This window comes from Canis lupus, chromosome 7 (genome assembly GCF_011100685.1).
Source record: "Canis lupus familiaris isolate Mischka breed German Shepherd chromosome 7, alternate assembly UU_Cfam_GSD_1.0, whole genome shotgun sequence".
In the NCBI taxonomy this organism is placed as follows: Eukaryota; Metazoa; Chordata; class Mammalia; order Carnivora; family Canidae; genus Canis; species Canis lupus.
This window is the reverse complement of record NC_049228.1, coordinates 56,668,511-56,695,392: the sequence shown is the minus strand read 5'-3', so window position 1 is coordinate 56,695,392 and position 26,882 is coordinate 56,668,511. Positions and strand designations below refer to the sequence as shown.

Sequence of the window (26,882 nt, the reverse complement as noted above, 5' to 3'; positions counted from 1 at the left end):
GTGTTTCTTCATCTGTGAAATGAAAAGAGGTACTTTCAACCTAAAATGACTTGATCTTCATGTCCCCTTGTAAGTTCAAAAATCTTTCTACAGACTTATAGACTAAGCAGCAAAGAACATAGCACTCTAGATGCACTCTTACTTTCTTCAACTCTCTATAGTGAAAGTCTAATGGAGCTGGATTTTGCTGTTTTTCAGTATTTATAATTCTTCAAGGGTTCTCTAAATTAAGGGATTTGTTCTCAAGAAAAGTATTTGCTTAAATACCAGCTACTAATTTGCTTTTTATTTAAAAGTAACTTGAATACTTCTAAACATAAAAAAATTAAAAGATAATCTAGACATTGAACCTTCAGTATGTATGAATGGTAGATCACATGTGTTCACAGTTGAATTCTGTCCTGCGGAAACATAGGTTGAAGTCCTAATCCCAGTACCTCAGACTGTGACCTTATTTGGAAACAAGGTCTTTACAAAGGCAATCAAGTTAAAATTAGGTCATTAGTGTGGGCCCTAATCCAATACAATCAGTGTCCTTTATTTCTTTTTTCAAGCAATGTCTTTTAAAAAGGGGGGAAATTTGGACACAGAGGAAAGACAATATGGAAATAACCATCTATTAAGTCAACAAATGCCTGAAACTACAGAAGCTAAAAGAGAATCCTGAGACAAATACTTCTCTAGAACTTTCAGAGATGGCATAGGCTCAGCTGGCACCTCAAACTTGGATTTCGATTCCTCAGAACTTTAAGTCTTAATTTAGTTTCACTAAATTGTCTTTTGACAATTTTAGTTTCACCCAGTTTGTGGTACTTTGTTATGGGAGCCCTACGATACTAAAATACCATGCTTCAAAAATAAATAAATAAATAAATAAATAAATAAATAAATAACCATGCTTCAAACATTCAGAGTAGTTTTCTAGTAATAACTGTGATTATTACTAGTTATTAATAACTGTGTAATTACAATGTATGATGGTAGAATATTCCAGAAGTTTCTAGAACAGAAACTCCGTCACTAGAATGCTTTCTTTGCGATTCCATAAAAAATTCACGAAATTATGAAATGAAACATGATATAAAAATACTTATGATGCAAATAGCAATTTTCCACTTATTTGTTTCATAATTGTGATTTAATTTACAGGTGGTTTTAGACACAAAAAATTCTGGAGGCCTTAAAGCAAATCATTGTATACAAATTTCTGAGAATGTTTGTCGTATATCTCGACTGTATTACCTTTGTCTATTTGTATCTTATGGAAAACCATCAAATAAAGATTTAAGGATAGCTTCATTTTTGTCAAGGGAAAAGAGTAGAAAAATAGGTAATGAAATAGAATGAGGCCTGTAAATAACATATTACATTTTCAGAAAGGTTCCTCCCATCTTTTATGTAATCTCTGGTAAAACTCTCTCTTCAACATTTTCTAAAATATTGTCAGGATTACTGAACTTCACTTAGAAAATGACTCCTACTCCATCTCTATGCTATCACCAGAATGACATTCAGATAAATTAATTTAATAACGTGTATAATAAGCTGACAAGAAAATAATTACTTGAGTAAGTATATTTTACCACAAAATTAATAGTAATTTACTATAAAACAGAACAAAAGAAGTGGATGACTAATTAAATGCAAGGTGTATTAATTTTTCTCATAAATTCATAAGATTTTTTTTAAAAATTAGTATTTAGTCTATTTTTTAACCTCTTAAATCATACGAAGTTGTGAAACAATACGTAGAAAATATGAAGGATTATAAAGATGTAGATAAAACTATTAATAATATCCTACAACTCAATGATAAACTTTAGAATTTCTTGCATTTCCTATCAAATATACATACATATCAAACATATATGTATTTAATTTAATATAACTTACAATTAGTGTATAATTATATATCCTTATAAGTTAATCCAATTACTATCATCCTTTAATGTTATAGAAAATTTATCATATCAAGGTAACTTAACTTTATATCATATCAAGGTAATTTCCATGACATTTGTTGACTTAGAATTTATAGTTTAAATCAGTTATTTTATATTTGATTTTTTAATTGCATTGCATTGCATTTTATTTAATTTAAAAAAAAATTTTTTTTTAATTTTTATTTATTTATGATAGTCACAGAGAGAGAGAGAGAGAGAGAGGCAGAGACACAGGCAGAGGGAGAAGCAGGCTCCATGCACCGGGAGCCTGATGTGGGATTCGATCCCGGGTCTCCAGGATCGCGCCCTGGGCCAAAGGCAGGCGCCAAACCGCTGCGCCACCCAGGGATCCCTTATTTAATTTTTTTTAAAAAAAGATTTTACTTATGTATTGAGAAGAGAGAGGGAAATCATGAGTGGGGGGGAGGGACAGAGGAAGACGGAGAAGGAAACTCTCTGCTGACAGGAGCCCAAGGTGGGGCTTGATCCAGAACCCTGAAATCATGACCTGAGCTGAAGGCAGACATTTAACTCACTGAGCCACCGAGGTGCCCAATTTGGACACTTATTTTTAAAGTTTCTGGAAGTCTCAGAGTACTTGACATGGTGAATGCATGATAAATATTGTTGAGAGATAAGTTTATTATTTTTGACTTATATATAAGTAGAATATACTTCCTACTAAAGAACAGTAAAAGAAGAATCAGAAAGCTCCTAATACAGTTCATTCCAAGTAAAATTATTTTCCTGGAGTATTTTTTTAATATGCTGTAAGTATCAAATTAAGATTATATTTTGTATGTGTTTATTCATATTTCATATCAAATAGCCTTTAATGAGGTAAAACCTCGGTAAAAACATAACTATTTTATTCATATAGTTTTTCAAACATATATAGGCTGGGTTCATTTTCCTATAAGTTTGTTTTATTTTCCAAGATGTGTTTGAGAGGTCAAAAGGCAAAATGATGCTGAACATTAAGTTTATAGTAAAAATTTTCTTAAATTTGAAATAGCTTATAAATACTTTCTAGTATTTATTTTAGTCTTCTGAATAATCTTGAAATAAAAATGGCAGACATCATTATTTTCATATCACAGAAAATGAAGTTATTAATCCAAGATCCTAAGAAACAATTTGTGATACCCAGTAGCCTGGGTTATCTCTAAGAGTAAAATGGTTCTCTTCTCTAGATAATATAAAGGGAATGAGGAGGAAAATGGGCAGGCAACAACAACAACAACAAAAAACAGATGAAAACCAGAACCAAACCCAAACATTATACAGTGTGGAGTTACCTTGGAAGCCAAAATGAACATGGTTTATGTCAGATAAGTTTTTGTGATATATATTTAGCAATCTTGCAGGTTAAGGAGCTAATGTGTCTTTTGAAATAACATATCTTATTTTTAGAGAGTATCTTCATTGATACATGAATCCACTAGCATGATCATCAAGAAAGACCTAGGATTTCTTTTTCTGCATGCAGACTTTGCTTGTGACTCACCTATTAGATATGGAATAAGATTTCTAAAATCTCAATCTACTTAATTGTGTAGACTTCAGTAGCTTAGCTTATACCAGTCACCAATGCCTTTAATTCTCACATTCATTTTTAGAAACAAAGTTAAAGTCAGTTAATATATGGATAAATATTAACACTGGATAAAAATCCTCCCAAGAAAGAAATGTAGAATAAAAGAAAAAATACAGGATAAAAAATATCCTGCTGAGGACTGGAAAGTTTTCTGACTTAATAAGGTTCTAACAATCAGCCCTTCAAAAACTCCTTGTAAAGAAAGGAAAAATAAAGCCAGTTGTGAAAGTAGTCTTGCTACTTTTCTATAAATCCAAGTGGACCTGAATTTATGTGATGCTCACCCTTCAAATAAATGTTTTCTAGTGACATGAAGATTCAGAAAATGCTTCAACAGCAATAACTGGGATGGACGCTGTGTTGTAATAATTTGGATACACTTGACTAATGCAGTTATTTGCAATGAGGTTGGCTCAGTGCCCAAAGCAGTGAGCAAACAAATATAGCTCGACAATTGTTTCATGCCTTCCAAGACAGCCAGAAAGATTTTTGCTCAGTCCAGGGGGGCCAGTGGTCACTACTGCAGACTCTGGTCATCAACACTGCCTCAGATATATTTTTAAAGTAGTCTTTGTTAAATTCACCAATGTGCTTTATGTAAAAATGCTGGTGAGGCGCAAGCGTTTTTAATCAAATTAGTATGCAACATAAGGCAGCTGTGTATTCAAATGGGTTTTTTAGCAATTTGGTTGTTTTCCTTATAATAACAGGAAAGAACATTTTGATTTTGAAGGTGACAGAGGCAATATTACCAGAATTAAACAATCTGAATTAGCTTTTTCATGAAATGTAATATGTTTTATGCTTTTAGATGGGATGCTCCGGTGCTTTCAGATGAGCCTTCCACTGTCACAGTCAATGGCCAGGAACAGAATAAGCTCTGGAGGTAGGATTATCCTCAAATTTAATTTTTTTTTAGAAGAAGCTAATGGCAAATGTTTCTAGCAAACTTTAGGTTCATCTATGTTATAACTAGAGAACCAAGACAGGATATTAAAGGAACAGATAAGTATAAAATTAGTAAACAAAGTTTGACATTTTGCTTATTCTATGAATTTAATGCTGAAAATGAATATAATCCCTAAAATCATAAACAGCATGCATGTCAGACAAAAGCTGCAAAATTTCATTTCTTTGTCAACTTAGGTAAATTCAGAACTCTAGTACATAAGAAGGTAACAAGATTACAAAATTTAAGTTATATGATAATGATTTTTATTGCAGAAAGTTTGCAACCAAAACTGATTAAACAAGAGAGGCTTTTAAAAATTATTTCTACACTTTATATGAATTGGTATTCAAAAGAGAAGCAGAGTCCAACCATACTACCATACAGATGGGAAATTCTTGTTTGTATCGTTCAAGAAGAAACAAAAGCCCAGAAGAGGATAAAAATACATGTGTAGTGTTTAAGATATATTTGGAATTCTTGAAAGGAATAGCTTCCATAAAACCATTTCTTACTATTCAAACTCAGCCTGTGTGGTTTTTGAAGGTGACCAGGAACTTTTTATGCTAGTCCCTCATAAACTAGTTTCATCAGTCTTTAGGAAGCAGGATCTTTTGGCTTCTTAGCAACTAGAATTGCCTGTTAGTAACATGTATTTGGACAGGAAGAGGTTACAACTTAATTATTAAATTTTTAAATGGTGATAGTGGTAGATCTTTTTGTTGTTGTTTCATGTTTATGAACAGGCTGTTGAAAAGTCCTTTCCTAGAAGATGCATATATAGGAACTTTATAGCCTAAGGTTGGACAAATAGTGATTAATGTCAACTTAGCCCAGGGGTCATGTGATCTAGCTTCAAAAGGAATAATGTCTGCCTAATAGAATAATAAGTGCATGCACTGGGGACCACATAGATGCTCTACAAATATTAGCAAGAGCAATGTGACTAAAGCAGGCTGCTAGTGTTCTGGATGAAAGGATCTTAAAGCCATCTGGTGTCTGGACATCAGCCTGAAAATCACAGGCTTCAATCCATAAGATAATCCATTCACATAGTCCACATACTGAGATGGGTTTCCCAACGGATTTGTTCCATTATCCCAAATCAGTCCCTGTAACCTGTGGAAAGGTCTAATGTCTCCTAGAAAATAATAAGAAGTACTTATTATTTCTTTTATGGGACACACTTATTATACAGATTCAAATGGTTGAGGGCTCCATACTTAGAGAAAGAAAGAGACTGAAATAATAGACTAAATATAGGTAGTATTTGTGATAAAAACTGTATTTCTTCTTTATGAAAAAAACAAATTAAGAAAACACTGTCTCATGCCTTTTAAGAAAGGTAAATAAGCCCGAAATGAGTGTTTCAGAGATAAAAATAACATGCAAAGGGGAATTTCAATTTAATTAACATTTACTGACAATACATAAGAAGGAAGTAGAGACAAAAAATAAGTTTAGGGGTCTCTGTCTTCAGAGATTAAAGAGTCAAAAAGAAAATTAAAAAATCCAAAAGTGAAACAACTTATGTATATAGCAAAGCAGGACAAAAAAGTAAAATAATACTTAATATTTCAGAAAATATTTTACTTCAAATTATATAATAACTTAAAATACAATTTAATTTTTTGACTTATTTAGATAACATTTTATAACAACCTTCAGTTTCAAAATTTTACATGTTTGTTTGGAAAAATATTTTGTTCACTAGCATATGAAATACCAGTATATAAAATCTTTATGACACCATTGTGAAAACGATTTCAAATTAAAATACTAATTTTAATATGCTACTTATTTTCCTAAACTTAAACTATCATATTAGAATGTCCCGTTTAGGGCCAGATCATGAGTACAAGGCACCCGATGCCTTTTTTTGTTCTTTATGTGTAGTTATCACATTCACTCTCCTAGTGAAAAAACAGCCCTTTCCATGATGTGTACATACTTTTGCCTTTCCCATTTAGATGAGCCATCTTGAGCTGAATCCACTTTACACTGAATATTCCCATGACCTATGTCTTCAAACCCAATAAATATGACAATCACTGAATATTTTTCATGTGAAAAAAATCCAGTCTTATCCTTCACTTCCTGTTCTTTGTGAGTGTTCTCTAATGCTTAGCACTAAAAGTTTCAGCTACGTAATGAGGCTGTAGGTTCAATGAGGGAAGGACATAGACTTCTAGTTATCTTCTATCACCTACCACCAATTTTTGAGTACCAACTAAAGAGATAGGATTGCCACAAGAACTCAAGAATGCTTGTTAAATAAATGGACGCAAGACATTTCCTCTTTGGGCACACACATATGCCTGTGCTACTTACTATGTGTGACTGAAATGTCATACTACGATTACCTGGCTTTTGCCTTTCTCTGAGTGGAGGAAGTAGGGATGAGAAGGGGTCAGTTCGCTTGTAAGCATCAAGCAAAATTCTGTGAAATACCACCTGTGTGCCAAGAAAGAGGTCGTCATAATTAATTCCTGTTCTAAGTAATTTATAGTCCAAAATGCACGCAAGGAATTCCTAGCTTTTAGGAATTATTACAAGCTGTCTTTTGATTCTACTTCCCCTGTCTTTTTTCTCATTTTGTTTTTGAGATGGCTATCATGTGTGGTTTCAAATTTATGAACTGGGGTTCACAAATTATCTAGTTACTAACTAGCATTAGTGAAAAATGTTTCTAAGTGTAGCAGAGGCACAAAACTGTCCTTGTTAAAAAAAATATTTTTACAGTCCCTCTCTAAAAGCAGAAAGAAAGCCTGGAAAGTAAGGCAAAATCAGGAGATAATCAGAATACATTTTAAGAAGTAATAAATTAGCTAAAATTGAGAAGATTAGGGAATTTTGAGTTTTTCCTGAGAGGAAACTGCACAGATCCAGAGACTCCCAACATTAAGAAGTTGGAAAATCAAATTTAATTCTAATTTGGAAGAGGAAATAAGAGAGTTAAGCATAGAAGGTTGTAAACTTAGTCAAGGGAGAACCATCACTTAGTGCAGGATAAAGTAAAAAGCAAATATATTTAATCATTTATTATGAACACCTTTTCAATTTGTAGGACACTATGTGCAGGATGAGTCCAGTTTTGTTAAAAGACAGACTGGATGTGTATATATTATAAGGCAAAATGTGATCTTCCATGTTGGGAGTGTAAGTGTTTAGAAAATTGCATGGTTTTCTTTTTTTTTTTTTTTTTTTGCTTTCGCTATGTTCTGTGTTTTGTTTTTGTTTTTGTTTTTTTAAGATTTTTGTTTATTCACTCATGAGAGACACAGAGAGAGGCAGAGACACAGGCAGAGGGAGAAGCAGGCTCCCCATAGGAAGCTCTATGTGGGATTTGATCTTGGAATTGTGGGATCACACCTCAAGCCAAAGGCAGATGTTCAACCGCTGAGCCACCCAGGCGTCCTTCTGTGTTTTCTGTAATAAGCATATATTAACAGTGTAGACAGAAAAAAAAATGTAAACTTTAAAAAAATAAATAAAGCAAGCAGGCTAAAAGACATTTCTCATTCAGCCATGAAGTGAAAGTCAGCAGCCAAGGATATTCAAATGATTGACCTGGGGGACTATGAGAAGACTTAATAAGATTTAAAGAACCAATTGAATGTAACTGGACTTTATTTCAATAAAGTATATACAGCCTGGGCCTTAGAGGCAGTTATGTCAGTTATTTGATTCTCAGTTTACACTCACATAAAATGGGGCTATTTATGCCTGCTTCAAAAGGTTGTTATAAATACTAAATGAAAAGCTGTTTATGAAGCACCTAGAGCAATAATACCATGTAATGCACTATTGTGTTAAATCTGGAAAGACCCTGATGAGTCATCCAGCTTTGGGCTTTTCAAACTGTGGGTTGCAACTCATTTAGAATGATATCAATTTAGAGGAACCCAACTACCATTTTAAAAATGAAACTGAAAAGAACAGAAGAGATTAGAAAAATCACAGAAAAATTATGAACTGTACGTATATTGTAAAGAATTGTTTTGTCAATTTCCACTCTTAGCTATATATCCCACAGAAATGAAAACATATGTCAACATGATTGTGGCAGCAGCACTATGCAGAAGGGCTGAAAAGTGGAAACAATCCTAATGTCCACTCACTGATGACTTGATAAACAACATGTGATCTATCCATGTAATGGAATATAATTCAACAATAAGAGGTATGAAGTAGCAAAACAGGATACAACATGGATGAATCTTGACAACATTACACTAAATCAAAGAAGCTAGTTGCAAAAAACCATATACTGTACAATTTCATTTAAATGAAATGTCCAGAATAAGAAAATCTACAGAGACAGAAATTATGGAAAGTTGGAATGGAAAGTTGCCACGGGTGAGGGCTGGGAGCTGGAGTACCACTGTTAATGACTACAGGTTTCTTTTTGGGGTGATAAAAATAGAATAGTGGTGATGGTTATAAAACCCTGTGAATACACAAAAACCCTCGGAACGCACTTTAAAAGAGTGGATTTAATGATAGGTGAATTATATCTCAATAAAGATATTGTTAAAAACAAAAGAATTATTTTGTGAAACTTCATTTCAGTCAGGTATACATATGTCCATTGATCTAGGGAGTCTTGTTTTGTTTCTTGAATTCTATATATGAATGAAATCATTTAATTGTCTTTCTCTAACTTATTTCACTTAGCATGATACCCTCTGTTTCCATCTATGTTATTGCAAATGATAAGATTTCATTTTTTTGATAGCTGAGTAATATAAATTATTAAAATAGTGAATAAAACACATGTATTAACTACCATTTTTTAAAGGTAAAGGCTTTTGAAGGAAAGCAATTACCAACCTACAACTTTTCACTACCATGTAATTGTTTTCCTTCTTGGTCACTATCTTTTTGTTTTGGATTGTTCTAAGAAACAATCCTAAATTTTTGAGGCTTATCTAATAACTTAGATTTTGTTTTTGTTTTATTTTTATTTTATTTTTTTTACTTTTTTGTTTTTGTTTTTGTTTTAGAACAGCTGCTGCTTAACATTGTTCAGTGTGTCTGAGTTCCTAGGGATTATTATTTTAAGTTGGAGAGCTACTAAGATTATGCCCAAAATCTTAGCACAAGCTTCAAAAAGATATTTGAAGACGAAGAAGATATTAATCAGGATATTTTTAATACCAAAAAGAAAGCAGACTTATACTATCATTGTTCATTTTGGGTAGCAAAAATGTATTAAATAATTATGAAGGAAAAAAGGAAGAAGGAAAGGAGGAAGAGAAGGGGAAAAATTGGGACAAAATGAACATATTAAAACTGTAAGCATTAGGAATCTGAATGTTTATTAAGGAAGGAAATGGATGACTAAACAAGGATTTGGTATAGTATTCAATGAAAAGGATCTCTATAAAATTTGTTTTGTATTCCGGGATGATTGTAGATTTGGCACAGTTATGTACAATTTTTAAAACTTAAACAGTAGGGGATTGTAGAGTACTAAATTCTAGCAAAATATTTGTGTATCTTTAAAAAGGTAAAAGAATTGGACTTGGTTACTTGGGAAGATACTAGAGGAGGTAATTAGTCAATCAATTTTTAAACAACTGGAAAAGTGTGGATTCCATGAAACACCAACAAGTTTTTCTGAATAGCAAATCATGCCAGACCCACTTCGTCTTTTGTGATAACATCACAAGCCACAGAGACAAGGAAAAATGATAGTGACAATCCATCTTATTTTCAAAAGGTCTCAGAATCTGCTATTTGTCACATTCTCATTGACAAACTTGGGGAAAATATGACTTTAATTACTTTATTTTTAGGTAGGTAAAAGCGTAACATGCTTGAATGTTCAATGAAAAAATAATACAAATTTCCACTTCATGTTGCATTAATATTTGAATGTAGCTCCCAGGAACTGGTTCTGGGGACCTAGTCAGCTGCTATTAAATGACCTGCAATAAGTAACTTAGAGTGTGCTCATCAGCTTCCAAGTAATTATAAATTTACTCACTATAAATAAGACATGGAATTGAAAAGATAGAATAATATAAACACAAAAAACAGATGGGTGGAAATTTGTCTTATTAGAATATTAATCAACAATGTGATGCTACTGTGAAAACTGCCAATACCTCATAGGAAAAACTTAGAAGGGGTAAGACATTCAAGAACTTAAATCATTTTGCCTTTTCTTTGTTGTAGTTAATCGCCATCAAAATACTTGTTTCTACCTTTAGTCTCTACTACCATATCTTTTAATGGATTTAAAGATAAAATTTGGTCATTTTTGTGTTTTTTCAAAAGTTCTGCCTTGTGTATGTATTACTTTTGTAATTAGAGGAGTCAAGCTACATCTTTAAAACACAGTCAAATAGCAAGTAAATGCAAGTATTTTAGAGAAAATATGAGGCTATCCCCTTCAAAAGTGTTTTAGGCAATAAAAGAAATTAAAGAGGGTGCCCATAAGGAACTTGTAAAATGAGGAGAATTATTTAGCCCATATATTGGCTACAAATATTTAGGAGACCAACAAATATTTAAGAGCATATACTGACAGTCCCTATATAAGGCTGTCACATACATATTCCCACATTATCCTCACATTACCTCTATACAATGAAAGAAGAGAGAGAATTGAAGGAAACAGTCTGGCTGGCTGAGTCTCCCAGGGTCTTACAGAGACAGAAATTATACTCCAATCTGTATTCATTTCAGGTGTGTCTAGCTACATGAAAATTAAAATGTTTATTTCCTTTTTTCTTTGTTTCTTTATTTCTTAATAAGTGTATATGTGGCATCACCATAGAAAAATGAAATAATTTTAAATTTACAGATATATGTATTTAAGGGATGCTGTGGGATTTTCCCTATTCTTTTTTTCAGCATTGATCCAAATTGCCATGTATCCTTGTATAAAGATAGAATAATTCCTATTAAGGGTGTAATTACTTTAGACTGTGAAGATTACAAACCCTTATGACAATAACTGAACCCACATTCTGTAATGAGAATTATATCTATTTTAAGTAAGCAAAGCAAATGAACTATAGTAGAAAGAATTCATAGTAGGAGCTGAGAATATTTGGAATTTTATCTGATCTGGATTTTTCTAGATTTTTCTTCCAGGTGTCCTTCATTTTTTAAAAGCTCATGATAGCCAGTTTGCAATGCCCACTTCTTATTTCAAGGGCCATATTAACTTCTATTTTGTAACATAAAAAAAGCTTTATATTTTTATATCATGAAATAATAAAAGTTCATCATAAAAACAAAATAAACAAAAGAATGAGAAGGCCAAAATCATCCACAGCCTTAATGAAGTTAACTTTTGGACTATACTACCCTCTAGTTAGAGCAACAGAAATATGTATAATAAAATCTGATTGAGAATACAAAATAGGAAACATATAGCACATGTTGAGTTATAACCTGATCTTTTAATTAAATATGCTCCATGTTATTTATGCTATTCCTTTTAAAGACTGTATAATACTCCACTGTATACCAATTCTATTATATACTTAAACAATTCCATATTATTGTATGTCGAATGTGTTGACATTTTTCCTTTTTATAAACAGTGCTATAGCCAACATCATTATATGTATATCTCTGCAGACTTTTTCAGATTATTTTCTTACAAGTTCCCAGAAGTAGAAATGCTGTCTCACTGGGTATGCATAAATACTTTGTAGATACCTCACCAGGAACAATCATTTAGTATTGAAAAAATATTTGCCAGGCGCTTTCCTGGGTGCTAGAGTTGAGGTTGTGAATAAGATGGTAAGCTCTTTTCTTACCCTTATTGAGCTTATTCTTTCAGCAGAATTACTCCACAAGGAAATGAACATAGAATAAAATATCAGAGTGTTACATGCTAAAAAGAAAACAAAATACTGTGACATCAGAGTGGGTGGCCAAGGGACACCTTTAGATTAGGGGCTCTGGAAAGGCTGCTCTTAGGAAGGAAATCTTAATGGGATGGTTAAATGGGAAGAAGGAGCCAGCTATAGGGAATTTGGAAAGAAATTTACATCTAGAAGGACTGGAAATTTCAAAGACCCTAGCCTGAGAATGAGTGGACAAGGTTAGTCTAAACCTAAGCAGCAGAGTAGCTTGCACATGTGAATGACAAGTTGGGGAAGAGAGTAGATTATGCAGTCTGGAAGGCCAGGGCAAGAGGTGTGGATTTATTCTGAATATGGTGGTAAATCACAAAGTGATTTCATGTTTTAATTTAATTATGATACACACACACACAAGTTTGCACATCATAAGTAGATAGCTCAATGAATTACTTACACAAACTGAACACATCCACCAGATCAGGAAAGAAAACATTACCAGTGTTCCTCAAACCCCCTTTATTGTCCTCTTCCATTCAGTACTTCCTACTGAGGATAACGACTCTCTTGATTTCTAATAGTACAGATTAATTCAGTCTGTTTATATAAACAACAACAAAAAAAATCATACAGTATGTACTCTTTAGCTTCTTTTCCTCAAAATTATGCTTGTGCAATTCATTCATATTTAGGCATCCATCTAAAGATAGGGCATGGTTAAAAAAAGTGAATGAATCCTACTACTGAGCACACCTCAACCTTCGGAAATTGAGCAGAATGAGTTGCTAATACAGGAGATATAGACTATTCAGTGAAGGGGGGGAGAAAAATGAGGAAACCACAGTAACATGACCAAGGTAAAAGATCCCTCAAGAAGGAGAATGGTCAATAGTGAACAAATATTTATGAGCCATTGAGCAGAATGAGACTAAATATATACTATTGGATTTGACATTACGGAAGTCACTGACAAGTGGTACTTCAAAGAAGAGAATGGAAAGTGATGAGGTAAAGATTACATATGCAGGGGCACCTCAGTGGCTCAATGGTTGAGCATCTGCCTTTGGCTTGGGTAGTGATCCTGGTGTCCTGGGATCAGCCTGCTCTTCCCTCTCCCTGTGTGTGACTCTGCCTTTCTCTGTGTCTCTCATGACTTAAAAAAAAAATTGTATATGCAGAAGACTCATTCCAAAATTTTTAACAAAAATGAAGGGCTCTAGAGAATTTGGAATCAAAAGAGGTTTTCTGAGGTGGTAAGTACTACAGCATGCATGTATGATGATGAGAATAGTCCAGTGGAGAGGGAAAATATGAAGATACAGAAGGATGGGAAAGTTGTATAGATGATTGGCTAGGTGAAAGGGGATGGATTCCTTATTTTTTTATTATTTTTTGGGGTTCCTTATTTATATTAGAAGCTGAAAAACTTCAATTCTAATAAGAAGGACAGCAATTATGGAGTAGATATAGGTAGGTTGGTGAATGGTTATGGACAAATGAGAGTTCTCACCTTTTATGAATGCCTCTTTTCCTACATTCACTACCATCACTGTATAATCAATCTTATTGATTTTCCAAAAACAGAGTAAAAAACTTGTACCTAATTTTAATTTGTATGTATAGAATTTTTAGAGAGGTAGAAACATTTTTCCTATGTTTATTGGCCATCTGGATTTTAAAACTTGCTGTATTTGTTGTTTGCTCATTTGAAAATACCTTTCTGTATCTATCATATAGACAATGATTTGCCAAGATTCAGCATTCTTGGGTGCTTTAACTTGTTCTGTAAATTTATGTATATATTTTGCTAATTGTTTTCTGTCATAAAACATTGAGAATGTGGTCTGGGGTTAGTGGGATAATTTCCCTCTGTATCACTAATGTTTCTTCTAAATAGATCCTTTCTGGAATTTTTTCTTTATCCTTGAAATTTAAAACTTGGTGAGGCATCACTAGAGATATGCCCCACAACCAGCTGGCTCTTTATTTGGGGCAACCCCAGGCCTTTCTCCCATATACATGCTGCATTGCTGTTGGTACACTGTTCAGATAGACTACTCACAGATAACCCCAAGTTATCCTGAGGAACACCTCAAGTTCTTGCACCTCCAGGTAAGAAAGATCCTATCCAAGTTATGGGGGTTTGCTTTTAAGAAGCTTGGTCTTCAAGCTGAAAGGGACTCGCCATGGTAGTCGTTATCTTGCCCCACACACTTTCAATACAGGAAGATATTTGGGGAGGTGGTGTTGCCATAATTCCTTCCTTTGCTGTCACATTCCAGTGCTCTTGTAAGCATGTGAGTTTCCGTTTATCAGCACTCACTACTTCTCTTATTTTTTTCTAAAGTTCTGTTATGTTTGGGAGAAATTCTGTTGATATAGTGTATTTGTTAGCCACCTATTCTTTTCATATTGATTATTATAGTATTATTTTTTGGCACTTTATTGTATGTGTGCATGTGTGTGCATGTGTCCAAATCTATTTGTGCTTTCATGTCTCTCAGAATCTCAGGTCTATTATCAAATTTTCACAGAAAGCTTTGCTTCCTTCTATATTATTTTTATAAAAAAAGACTTATTTATTTGAGAGAGTGTGAATGTGCGCATAAGCTGGGGCGGGGGGGTGGTTCAGAAGCAGACAGCTAGGGAGAGGCAGACTCTTCACTGAGCACAGAGCCCGACATGGGGCTCCATCCCACAGTCCTGAGATCCTGACCTGAAATTCAAGAAAAGGATGCTTAACGACTGAACCACCCAACTGAGCCACCCAGGTGCCCCTTCCTTCTATCTTATTTGCTAAATACTGCCTACTGCTTGCAGCTGCTGCTCTCTTTGTTCCTGTTTTCAACATGGATGGCCTGTGTCTTCATCCTAATTTTTATTGCAGTCTCTATGTGATTAGGTTCATCTGCATTGACAAACACATGTTCTGCAGTCTGAGGCAATGAGAGAGGAATTTTAAAGTCTGTTTATTTGAAAAAAGAACTTTTCTGTTTGGATTTTTGACCATTTATGAGAAACATAAATGATCTGCTATTGACTGTATAAAACCATAAAATATTTCCATCAAAAATTATTTCATTACTAGGCATTGCTTAATCATACGACCGATGTCACAGATGTTACAAAGTCCTTATAATTGAAAGATCTTTGCATTTAAAGAGATTTAATGATGCACAGGATGAATAATAGGTTGATCAGGGTAGAAAAAAAAGAATATAAGAGAAGCAATGGAATAGCAGAAGTTCATGAGCTTGAGCCCAAGAGACCTGGGTTCGAATCCCAGCACTGTTCCCACTGACAAGCAGTGTGGCCTTAAATTACAAAGCACCTGCTATGGGTTTTACTGTTCTTCTCCCCTCAAATACATATGATGAAGTCCTACCCCCGGGGCAGCCCAGGTGGCTCAGCGGTATAGCGCTGCCTTCAGCCCGGGGTGTAATCCTGGAGACTCAGGATAGGGTCCCATGTCGGGCTCCCTGCATGGAGCCTGCTTCTCCCTCTGCCTGTTTCTGTTCCTCTCTCTGTGTCTCTCATGAATAAATAAAGTCTAAAAAAAAAAAAATAGTCCTACCTCCAAGACCTCAATATGTGACTAATTAGAGATAAGCTTTTTAAAGACATAATTAAGTTGAAACGAGGTCACTGTTTAAGCCACCGCATCTGTGGCATTTTGTTATAGTAGCCCCTGATTTTCTAAGAAAAAAAAATGGGAATATTCCCAATTGTCTCATAGAGGTCATTTATTTGTTAGAGAGAGAGACAGAGAGAGAGACAGAGAGAGAATATGAGCAGGCACGGGGCAGAGGAGAGGGAGACAAGCAGACTCCCTGCTAAGCAGGGAACCTGACATAGGGCTTGATCCCAGACCTTAGATCATAACCTAAGCAGAAATCAAGAGTCAGTCACTCAGCAGACTGAGCCACCAAGGCGCCCTTCCTAGAGTTTTTATAAATTGATTAAGAAGAATAGAATAATAATTAGAATGTTATCTGTAACTGTTTATATTATGATAGGTACAGGGTTCAATGCTTTACACTTGTAAATGCATAGCATGGTGGCAGCCACAAAGGAGGTGAGCAGTAGACTATTTTTATTTTCTCTTATTTACTGCAAGGAAGAGATGCTGAAGTGAAGATATCCTCCAATGAAGGACGGATGCAGAGATAAAGGAAGAAAGAATGAGAGAGAGAGAGAGAGAGAGAGAGAGAGAGAGAGAGGGAGAGAAAGGGGGAAGAAACGAAAACACATTGTAGGGAAAAGAGAAACATATCAAAGGCTCCTTAGAACTGAGAGTAACAACTCTAAAGCAGTAAGGGATCAATCAATACCTAGTTCTCAGTGTGAACAGAGGAGAACATGTTTTCTTGTAAAGTACTTTTGAGGTATTTTTGGCCATAATTACCACAAAGTGTCTAAGCTTTTTATTTGTATGTGATCCTATAGTTTGCATGGTGTCTATGTTACCACTGTTTTAACAATAGTAATAGAAAGAATGGAGAAAGGCTATCATGAAGTCATACATAGTACTGTATTGACTGTTTTTTATTTCCTTTTTAGCTTTTTGAGTTACTGACACATTATTGCAGCAAAACATATGTAGGGTCAATTCATGCTGAATAGTTATTAGAAACCATGATAACAAAAGTCATTACACTGCAGTTCAGTTTTGACAGTAAAATTTCTGCAACATTATCACAAATCCTCATGCATTAGTGCAATGATCCTTACTATAGTTTCATATTAGAATCAAAAGATTGCTGTAGCATGCTTGATACAAAAAGTCAAGCAGGCCAAATTCTTTTCTGCTTTTACAGATAACATTTTTGCTCTTTTTCTATGTACATCAAAGCAGATAGTAGCTTTGTTTTATATACTTTTTTCAATAACCTATGGGTACATTGCATATCTTTCTTTAAAATGAGGATTTTTTTTCCTTGAAAAACCACACAATTCTGATTACCAGCACCGAAGGAAGTAATTTGAAAATGATTTTATATCTGACACAACTCCACAGAATTCTAACTATATTATTCACTCCATTATTTCTTTCGTCTTCTCAGATAGTGTACTGGCTGTGTGCACATGTTTTTTTTTTTTTAATTGATGATTTACTATGATGGAATAGTATAAGATTTAAAAAAAAAGAATCTGTCATATTTAGGATTACTCTGATAGGAAAGCTATCTGAGTTACCATTTAGTTGACAAAAGGAAAATATTTTCAATGCCGAGCTGTACACAATATTTTACTAGTCATTTATTAACAAACATTTAAAGGGTCAGATTGTATAGTTACATTAATTTTATATTTTCGGTAGCATTAATTTACTCAGGCCCATTTCAAGAAAACAAAAGAAATGTAACTTGTGAAATAGTGCCTAGTCAATTTATTAAGGAACCTCAGAAAGCTGAATAACTTCTTCCTTATTTGGAAAATCAGGTTTACATAGGAGTACATAGAATGTGGATAAGTAGGACACATTTCATTATATACAATATATGTTCTCTGGATATGTGGATGTAAATAAAATACTGTTTAGATGTGTCACAACTGAAGTGACTGTGGCTTGTTTGTAATTGCTTTAAAATTGAAGCCAGAAGATGCCAGATCCTATCAAATTAAAATATTGAGTGTCATAATGGCATGTGTTGTCTTTATTGTTGTCTTCTCCATCTGTGATTTTTATAGATTTCTTCATGAAGGTTATAATCATATATTTCCTTTTTGGGTTATTTCTAGGAAATTTCCAGTGTTACAGCTATTGTGCATGGGCTTTTAAAATAAATGTATATGTTTTAACAGTGTTTTTTTAGTAAAAGATTTAGATATAGCTGACTAACCCACAAGTTATTGGTAAGTCTATCCCTCACACACTTTCTCATGTATGTATGTGTTTATGCATATATACAAATACATACTATATATATAATTTTCATATATATATGATTTTCTATTCTGTAACCCTTTGTCAGCTTTACCTACACAATTAGATATTTGTCTATTGCCATATTCCTTCCAGCACCTGTGTACATTTCTAAGTGATTATCATAATGTCACTATTACCCTGTATTTCTGTCCTCTCTGTCCTTAATTCACGCTATATTCCCAGGTTGCATAAACTATTTTATACCTATTACAGACTAGAGCCTCTCTTATAATAGTGTAGCCACACTAAAATCTTGTATAAGAAGTAAGGGATATATGTTTATCTAAATAATAATAACACTGTCAACAGTCATATCTTCTATGTGCAAAATATAAAGTTTGTGAAAAACTGTTCTGGGTGCTTTATATTTAAAATATATATTTATGTTCCATAGAGTTGTTGAAAAAATTAAATAAAATTACATATAAAAGCTTTCAAAGTGCCTCACGCATAGTTAGTGGTTCATAAAGGTTAACTATTATGATATACTTTTTACAATAATCCTGCTAAGGAGACATTAATATTTCCATTTTGTCAGAGACTCAGAGGGATTAAATAAGTTGTCCATAGATATTTCTTTCTACTTTTGATAAAAGTAAAATTCTGAAAAAAATGACCTACAGAAAACATTTATTATATGAATATGCATTTCTATATTAATATTCATGTTAATAAATGATTATAAGATACAGCTCTGTAGATTTGGGGAAAGATGATTACAAGAGCAGTTTTTTCAAACGTTTATGTCATTGTGATGCATATGTGTAGTTCAAAACTAAAAAAATCATTATACTGATGCTCCCACAGAATTGTAAATCAATTGCACTTCTAAGTCATGCATTAGAGAAGCCTAAGTAGAAAATATACCTATTATAGGAGGTGCAGATTATAAACATTTAACTTGTTTTATTATAATTTTTAACATGATCTTTGGGTGATTAAAAAATTATTATTTTGTTCTATAGCTGCACAATGGCATTTTAAAAAGTCAGAGTTATAAGCCTGTGTGGATTCCAAAGAACATAACCTATTTATTTGAAAATATTCCAGTTTTTTTCTAGGTCTTGGTAATATAAAGAATACTTTATTTACTTCTTTTTAAAAGATATATGAAAGCAAAATTTCCTGAATATATGTTATGACATTGAATTCTCTCCATTTCTCTATAGAATAATATTTCGTGAGGTTTAATCTACTAAATACTCTCAGTTGTAAATAGGTTTCCTAAGAAAGGGTTTCAGGGATGACAGGATATTCAGGGTTAACAGAGTCAATAGGTTTCTTAAAATGAGATTTCTTAGAACCTTTAATATGCTAATGTGGCTTAAGTTTTTATTTATTTTTATTTTTTATTTTTTATTTTTTTTGGCTTAAGTTTTTAAAAGGAGGATATGGTACGCAGTATGCCATATATATATGTATATATGATAAATATATAATACATCTATCTCCCTTAGTGTATTTGAATCTCTCTCTCTCTCTCTCTCTCTCTCTCTCTATATATATATATATATATATATATACATACAGGGCCTTTCGAGCAGATGCTCACAACACTTGAACTCACCATAATAGCAATAGGAGGTGGCTATGAAATTATTACAGTAGCACAATACATACTCAGTTAATTTTATGAAGTTATGATGTAATACTACATCTTTTGTTTGTTTACATTTCTCTAGGCTGCAAATGGTGCTATGCATGGTCTGTAAGTTTGTGTACTTAAGTTCTGCTGAATTTTAACTTTTTAAAGTAGATTTGTGTATATTTTACGGGAGTAAATGATATATTTTGTGCGAGTAAATGATAAAATAGACTACTATGTACATATATTTTATGCATTCATGACATACGTAGCTTTTCCTTATTTTTTGATATTTTTAGGCTGCATGGTTCATCTGTGAGTTTTTTCAAATTGTCATAAATTTCAAAAATTTTTTCTAATATATATTATATAAATATTGAAAAAAATCTATGTGTATGTAGTCCCATGCAGTTCAAACCAGTGTCGTTTAATGGTCGACTCTATGTATGGAAATTTACTATGAGTTTCTTTTGGCATATTCCTGTGCCTTTTATTGCATCAAAACAATGGATGTCAGTACACTGGATGATTAATAATTTATTTAAATAACTGAATGAACAGCTAGATGAATGGTGTTTGAATTCTTTGAGACCCAGAAGTATCCCCTACATCTCCAAAGTAGTACTCTGATTTATGTCCCTATATGATTCCTTAATAAACTCAGGTTACTTAAAGGAAGATGCTATAATCTGAGGATATCCATTGCAGTTACTCTTACCACTTTTCAACTACTGGTTCACTCAAACTTTCAAAAAATATCATAGCACATGCTTATTTTAAATTTGGTTGGAGAGAATATTTGAACATAAGTTAAGACAACTGTGTCCTAGGCCAATTTTTCTTCTAATTAACTGTGTTTGTGGTAGATCACTGGGCCATTCTGGCCCTAAGGTTCCACAGTTATGAAATCATCTTTTATTTTACTTTTTATTTTTTTATTGTGTATGCATGTGTGTGTGAAATAATCTTTTAATTTTAAAGAGATAGGTAAAATTTCTTTTTAAAAAATATTTTATTTATTTATTCATGAGAGACAGAGAGAGAGGCAGAGACACAGGCAGAAGAAGGAGCAGGCTCTCTATGAGAAGCCTGACGTGGGACTCCATCCCAAGATCCCAAAATCACAACCTGAGCCAATGGCAGACACTCAACCACTGAGCCACCTGGGTGCTCTGAAATGGGTAAAATTTCTAAAGGCATTTCCAGTTCAAAATTTTTACGATTTTAGAATTGTAAAGCATATTATAATCTATATGAAAATTAAATAATTTCCAATTAAATAAGTAGTCCTTTCCCCACAAGAAAATCATCATCGAAAAAGTGAGTTCAGTGAGATAAAATTACAAAAACAATTGTGTTTTAGTTGGACATTAGCGACATAATGAATAACTGATTTGGTGTTTACATGCTTTATAAAACCTGATGAGACAGTATAGTTGTAGTACAAGAGTAGTGTCATGGTTATGAGATGGGTTGGATTTTTAAAAATCCTATGTTTGATTCCTATCTCAGTCAGTTCCCTCTACTCTGATGACCTTGTGACACACTCAATCCCAGTTCCATACCTTAAACTGGATATGATTATAATAATAATAAAAAATTTTAGATGGTTACTAATAGACATTACAAAGATAATATTTGTAAACTGCTTGGCACAGATACCAGGTCCATATAAGTATTTGTTAAGTGTTGACAGATTCTGTAATAATTCATATTCCCTTAGTTTGAAAGTACTGAGAACTGGAGTAGGCAAAGGTTAAGCTTCACAAGTGACTTACAAAAGAACTAAAAATATATTTTAACCAGTTTTGAAAGAGATCATGTTCTCAGCCAACAGAACCCATCAACATTTGCATGCTTGCTTAGCTTACCTTTCTTTGCAGACTTGAATAATTTGAGACAGCAGTCAAAACAAACATGATTTTATCAATATATTCATGGATTTTAAACAAATGAAAAACATTTTGGAAATCTTTTAATGAAAATGATGGAAATGTCTGTTTTTACATAGAAGCACAGCCTGTGTTTCAGATATTTTTCTTTTATTCTTCTTTAGTGTTATTTTAAATTTTGGGATCTGAAAAGTTTTAGAGTGGATTCTATTCCACCACTACCCATGAACAGGGAAGGTAAGAATTTTGCAGAGTCATTGTTTGTTTCTGATTTTTAAAGGGCAAAATATTCATCACTGCAAAATTTTAAAGTACAGGAAAGTATCAAGAAGCGTGCAAAGGAAGAAGACACAATTTTAATACTATAGTATTCTAACATTTAAGCCATCTGTATATAAAATTGTGTCAATGAAGGGGACATTATTTTTTATATTTAACTTGTTTTATTTCTCCATTGAGCTTTCTTTGCTGCTGTTGGACAAAAAATACCAAGAAGTATGAAAATGTCTAATTTGTGTAGAGAGAATAATACTCCTTAGGAACCACAAAAATCAAAATATAATTATTTACCATGCCAAAAGAAATGTATGCTTAGAAGCAATGAAGTTATTATAAGAACAGGAAAATAATACACAAGATTTCTTAAAGTGAGATCCACTTTATATGACAAGGAAATTAAACAAGGAATCAGAGGTTGAACAGAGTTTTTATGTACCCCAAACTAAACTGGTCAAATGATTATATATATATATATATATATATATATATATATATATATATATAGTGGAAATATTACAATATCAAAGAAATGGACTAAAATATTAAAGGTTTTTTCCCTTTTGCTGGCCAAATTCCATCCAGTAAGCAGTGCATTAGACGCTAATGACATACGATTTCTCACTGACAGATTTAACAGCATCAGTAAGGCCTCTCTGTCCATTGCAGCAAATTGATCCTACATGACACTGACAAGGGCAGCCTGCACTTAATGACCTCCATCGCTGAAGGATGGAAATGAAAAATGATTGGAAGTACAAATAAATCTTTGAAAGTTTCCCTGAAACAGGTGTGCTAAAAGTGATTCGTTTGAGGGATCATCACAAATATAAACTCAATCTCCTAGTATATTTCACTGTCTGTTCATCCCAGGGTCTCACTCCTTGTATCTTGAATCATGATTTGCTTTAATTCCAAGATCAAGACAATTTTATTCTTACTATGGAAATACGGTGTTTATGGATTTCTCTGAAAAGCATGAGTTCTTCACTATTTATGCAGATATCTATTTATCACTTGCCACCTAAGGATTCTATATAAACTCATAACAAGTATACATAAAATTTATTTTTGTTTCCCTCCTGGTTAGAAAAGGAAATACAGTATAGCCATTGATTATTTTTTCCTCCTCAATTATCAGGAACAAATAGAACATGTTTAACTTCAATAACAATGTCAAATGCATGAAGTGATTGGACAAATGTTCCATTGATGTCCTTTCTTTGAATCCTGCACATGGATTGAGGACACTAAGATTTTGGTGTATAGTTATATTATCAATTCTTTCTCAAACACCTTTATTTCTTAATCTACCTTCATCTTGCTACTAATTTTTAAGAGAAAAATACACACTCTTTCTTTCAACGTATTTAGAAGCTTTAACTCATAGGAGAGTAGATTGATGAGAAACATAAGGGAGTTTATAAGCAGCATTCCAGATGAATGTAATAGTTACAGTTGCATAGTATCCTTTTATTTTCAAAATAACTATGGATGTCTCCTTTTTATTCCTTATCAGGTTTCTTCTAAAGTAAATCTTATGTTACAGAGAAGAAAACTGAGGTCAGAAAGGATAGTTAATTAGCCAAGATACTGAGCTTGGTAGAGATTGCACTCAAATCCCAATATTCCACGATTAGGAGGGATAAGTACAGTACTGGAATTTTAGACTACTAATTTGTAGTAGAGTTAGTATGGTTGACAACAATAGGAGAAAGCATTCATTAGCAGTCTACTGGTTCTTAGGACTAGGTGAGTGGTTAAAAAATAATTATGCTTCTATATTCTGAAATTTAGATTCTGAGAAGAAACAAAAATTCGAAGGGAAATGATTTTTCTTGTCAATGAGTGTCTGGGGAAGAATACAGAGGAAGTGACTATATCTTAACATTTGCGATGGAACTTTTGCTTTCCTTTTTTGCACTTGTGGTATACTGTGTGTGTTTTACTTTTCTATTTTTATTATTACAGAAGGTTTTAAAAATCTTTGAGAATTTCTACTAATTTCCAGTAACTACAGAGGGTCAACTAGTCTCCAAATTTCGAATTAAGACCCGTATTTGCTAAGAAAATAGAAGCCAACATTTGGAGCCCACAGATCATGAAGAAGGTCTGAGGCATATTATAAAAAGTTACCTACAGATAAAATTGAAATTCGAAGTCTATGATATATTTAAATCTATGAACTATAAAAATTTGGCATTCCAAGTCATGATAAAGCAAATTAGTATAAAATGGTGGATTAGATACTAAGTTTTTTCATTTCTCAAATATCCATTCAAAATTGAGTTTCAGAGTTTGATAAAAACATACAATACTTTATAAGAAGAAAACACATCATTTGGTGGCATATAAAGGACCACCATCAGATTGGAGACCCTATGACTGATTACTTGTTATTTTTTGTGGTACATACATCCAGTAAATCATTACTTAAAAAAATAAAAATAAAAAAATAAGAAAGCCTACCTGTTTCTTATCTCGAATTGAAGCATCAAGTAATAACTGTCTATCATATAGATTGAAATAATTGTCCTTTTCTCTTAAGAAAATAGTCTGTAATTCCTGATATTCTTGAGCTAAACGTAGATTTTCTTCTAGTGAATCATCTTGTATTTTCTAGAAGATAAATATATATATTTAAGGTCATTTTAATTTCCTTGAATTTTTCAACATCATTTGAATTACCTACAAATATTATATTACATATTGTAGAAAAATAATAAAGTAAAAAAGGTGCTTCCTCTGATACCAATATTCTCCTTGGATTTAATAATTTTCTTACTTTTCTTTTTTTTAAATAATTTTCTTTCTTTATACACTTATTTCTTTTCTATTTTGAACACTCATTTACCAGTCTGTTTGACTTCTGTTCTCCCTCCTTCCCAGACTTCTCTCCACAACGCCTTGGGAAGTACTCAGTCCTGAGGTGGTCCACTCAGTTTCCTAGGAAACTGAGTTTCCTACCCGCTTTGCCTTTCCTCAAACCCCAATGCTCAGATAGGTAGAAGATATCTGGAAGCTTAGAATCCTATTTCCAAGAGGTTCAGAGTGGTGGGGCTCACTGAAAACAAAGAAAATTAAAGGGTAAAAGACAAAGACAAGGAACTCAACATTTAGGAGTACCATGAGAGAGCCATTATTTATTCCTATTATACTTTAGCTATAGTAGAGGTTAAGTCCCTGAGCAATTGAGAACTTTATAAAACCCTCTCATGACTAAATAAATATCTGCTAAATCTACTACAAACTCTGGGACGCCTAGGTGGCCCAGCAGTTGAGCGTCTGCCTTTGGCTCTGGGCGTGATCCCGGGATCTGGGATAGAGTCCTGCCTCCCGCTCCATGTGGGGAGCCTGCTACAAGGGATTAAATCCTTACAAGGGATTTAATTACCTGTGTCTCTGCCTCTCTCTCTCTGTGTCTCTCATGAATAAATAAATAAATATTTTAAAAAATCTAATACATACTCCTTAGAATATAATTTTTGTAATATTACCAATTGGAAAATTAGGGGCTACCTATCATTTTTAATTAGATGTGTGAATTCAGTCTGGCTGCTGATTCTTTTTACATTTGTAGCACATGCAGTTTTCTCTGGTGCTTCCACAAATATAGAATTTATCAACAGGCTTAAATATTTTCAAACCTGTTAATCTAGCAGTTTGTTTTATGAAATTTATTCTAAGCAAAAAGCTTTATTCTCTAAAACTTTATTTATAGAGGCAAAAGTTTGCAAAACACATAAATGTGCATTAAGATGATGACAGTGATTAAATAACAAGATATTAAAATAACCATTGTGAAGCAATTGAAAAAGTTTCTTTGTGAAAACTGCCATCATATCAAACTTTCAGTATAAATTATTTAAAAATATATTGCAGTATGAGAATGTGCATAGACAAAATGTAATTCAGCAGAAAATTGTCTGTACAAATGTTTCTGTATTTACACACTTGAAGATTTATTAAGGTCAACAAACATATTTCTCTTGAAAGCCTGGTATCCATATTGATCCCTAATGATGAATACTATGTGATAGCTGTTCTTCAAAAAGCCAAAATGATGAACTGAGAACCATTTTAAATGTCCTTGTCCTAATTCTGGCACAGTAATTTCAAACTCTAGAAACTTTTGTCTAATAAACTTACCTAAAATCACATAGAATTATCTTTTGGTAGGAGGACCAAGTATCTATGAGTATTTTACTTTGGTGGGGATACTTCTGAAAAAAAATGATTACAGTTCTTGCTGCTATCTTAACACATTAAAATCAAAGCCTCAAGTGATTTGTTGGATCTTTGATAAATGTTCTACTGAAGGTAGGAGGAGGAATCTTGAATTTTTTTGTTTCTTTGATTTAACATAAGCACAACTCTGATACCTAATGTATTCTACTTCTCAATTACATTTCTTTCAAGCCCTACATGGCTACTATAAACATTGCATTTGGGAGGAGTGCTACAAAAGTTGTGGGATTTGCATTAAACCTATTTAATAGAATTTTAGTGAGGATATATTTGATACTTTATGGTTTGCTCACTGATAAAATACAGCTTTATTTCCAAACACAAATACCTTCAGCTTCTGGATGACACCAGTTCTTACTGCTTTTTATATGCTGTAATTAAATACCAAGAAATCAAATTGCGCAGTTATGTCAATGAATCTTCAAAACATTGTTACATCAGTCATGATATTTTAATTACATTTCTCAATTATGAATTTATAGAAGGATTTTCCAATTCACCACCTATTCCTGAAAGTCAGGGACCTTCAGATGATCCATGAAGTTTCGGGTTTATAAAAATTTTGAATAATGGTATCTACTGACACTCTCTGAAAATGTTCTATATGTTTAACTGTGGTTCAACTTTACAACTTTGA

At 33.0% G+C, this 26,882-nt stretch overlaps 1 protein-coding gene across 8 annotated transcripts in view; it reads right to left on the bottom strand.

Annotated features, from left to right (window-relative positions):
• The window catches only part of CCDC178 (coiled-coil domain containing 178), a 426,260-nt gene that overhangs the window by 110,049 nt on the left and 289,329 nt on the right, over positions 1 to 26,882 (bottom strand). For 5 of the 8 annotated variants that reach the window (XM_038543570.1, XM_038543574.1, XM_038543571.1 and 2 more), the window contains 2 exons: positions 24,467 to 24,616; positions 6,853 to 6,943 (listed from right to left, as the gene is read on the bottom strand). The exons of 1 other annotated variant lie outside the window; for it this stretch is intronic. In XM_038543570.1, coding sequence (XP_038399498.1) covers positions 6,853 to 6,943; positions 24,467 to 24,616 — 241 coding nt within the window. The remainder of the gene's footprint in view (positions 1 to 6,852; positions 6,944 to 24,466; positions 24,617 to 26,882) is intronic. 2 more of the 8 variants (XM_038543575.1, XM_038543576.1) reach the window with 1 other exon arrangement.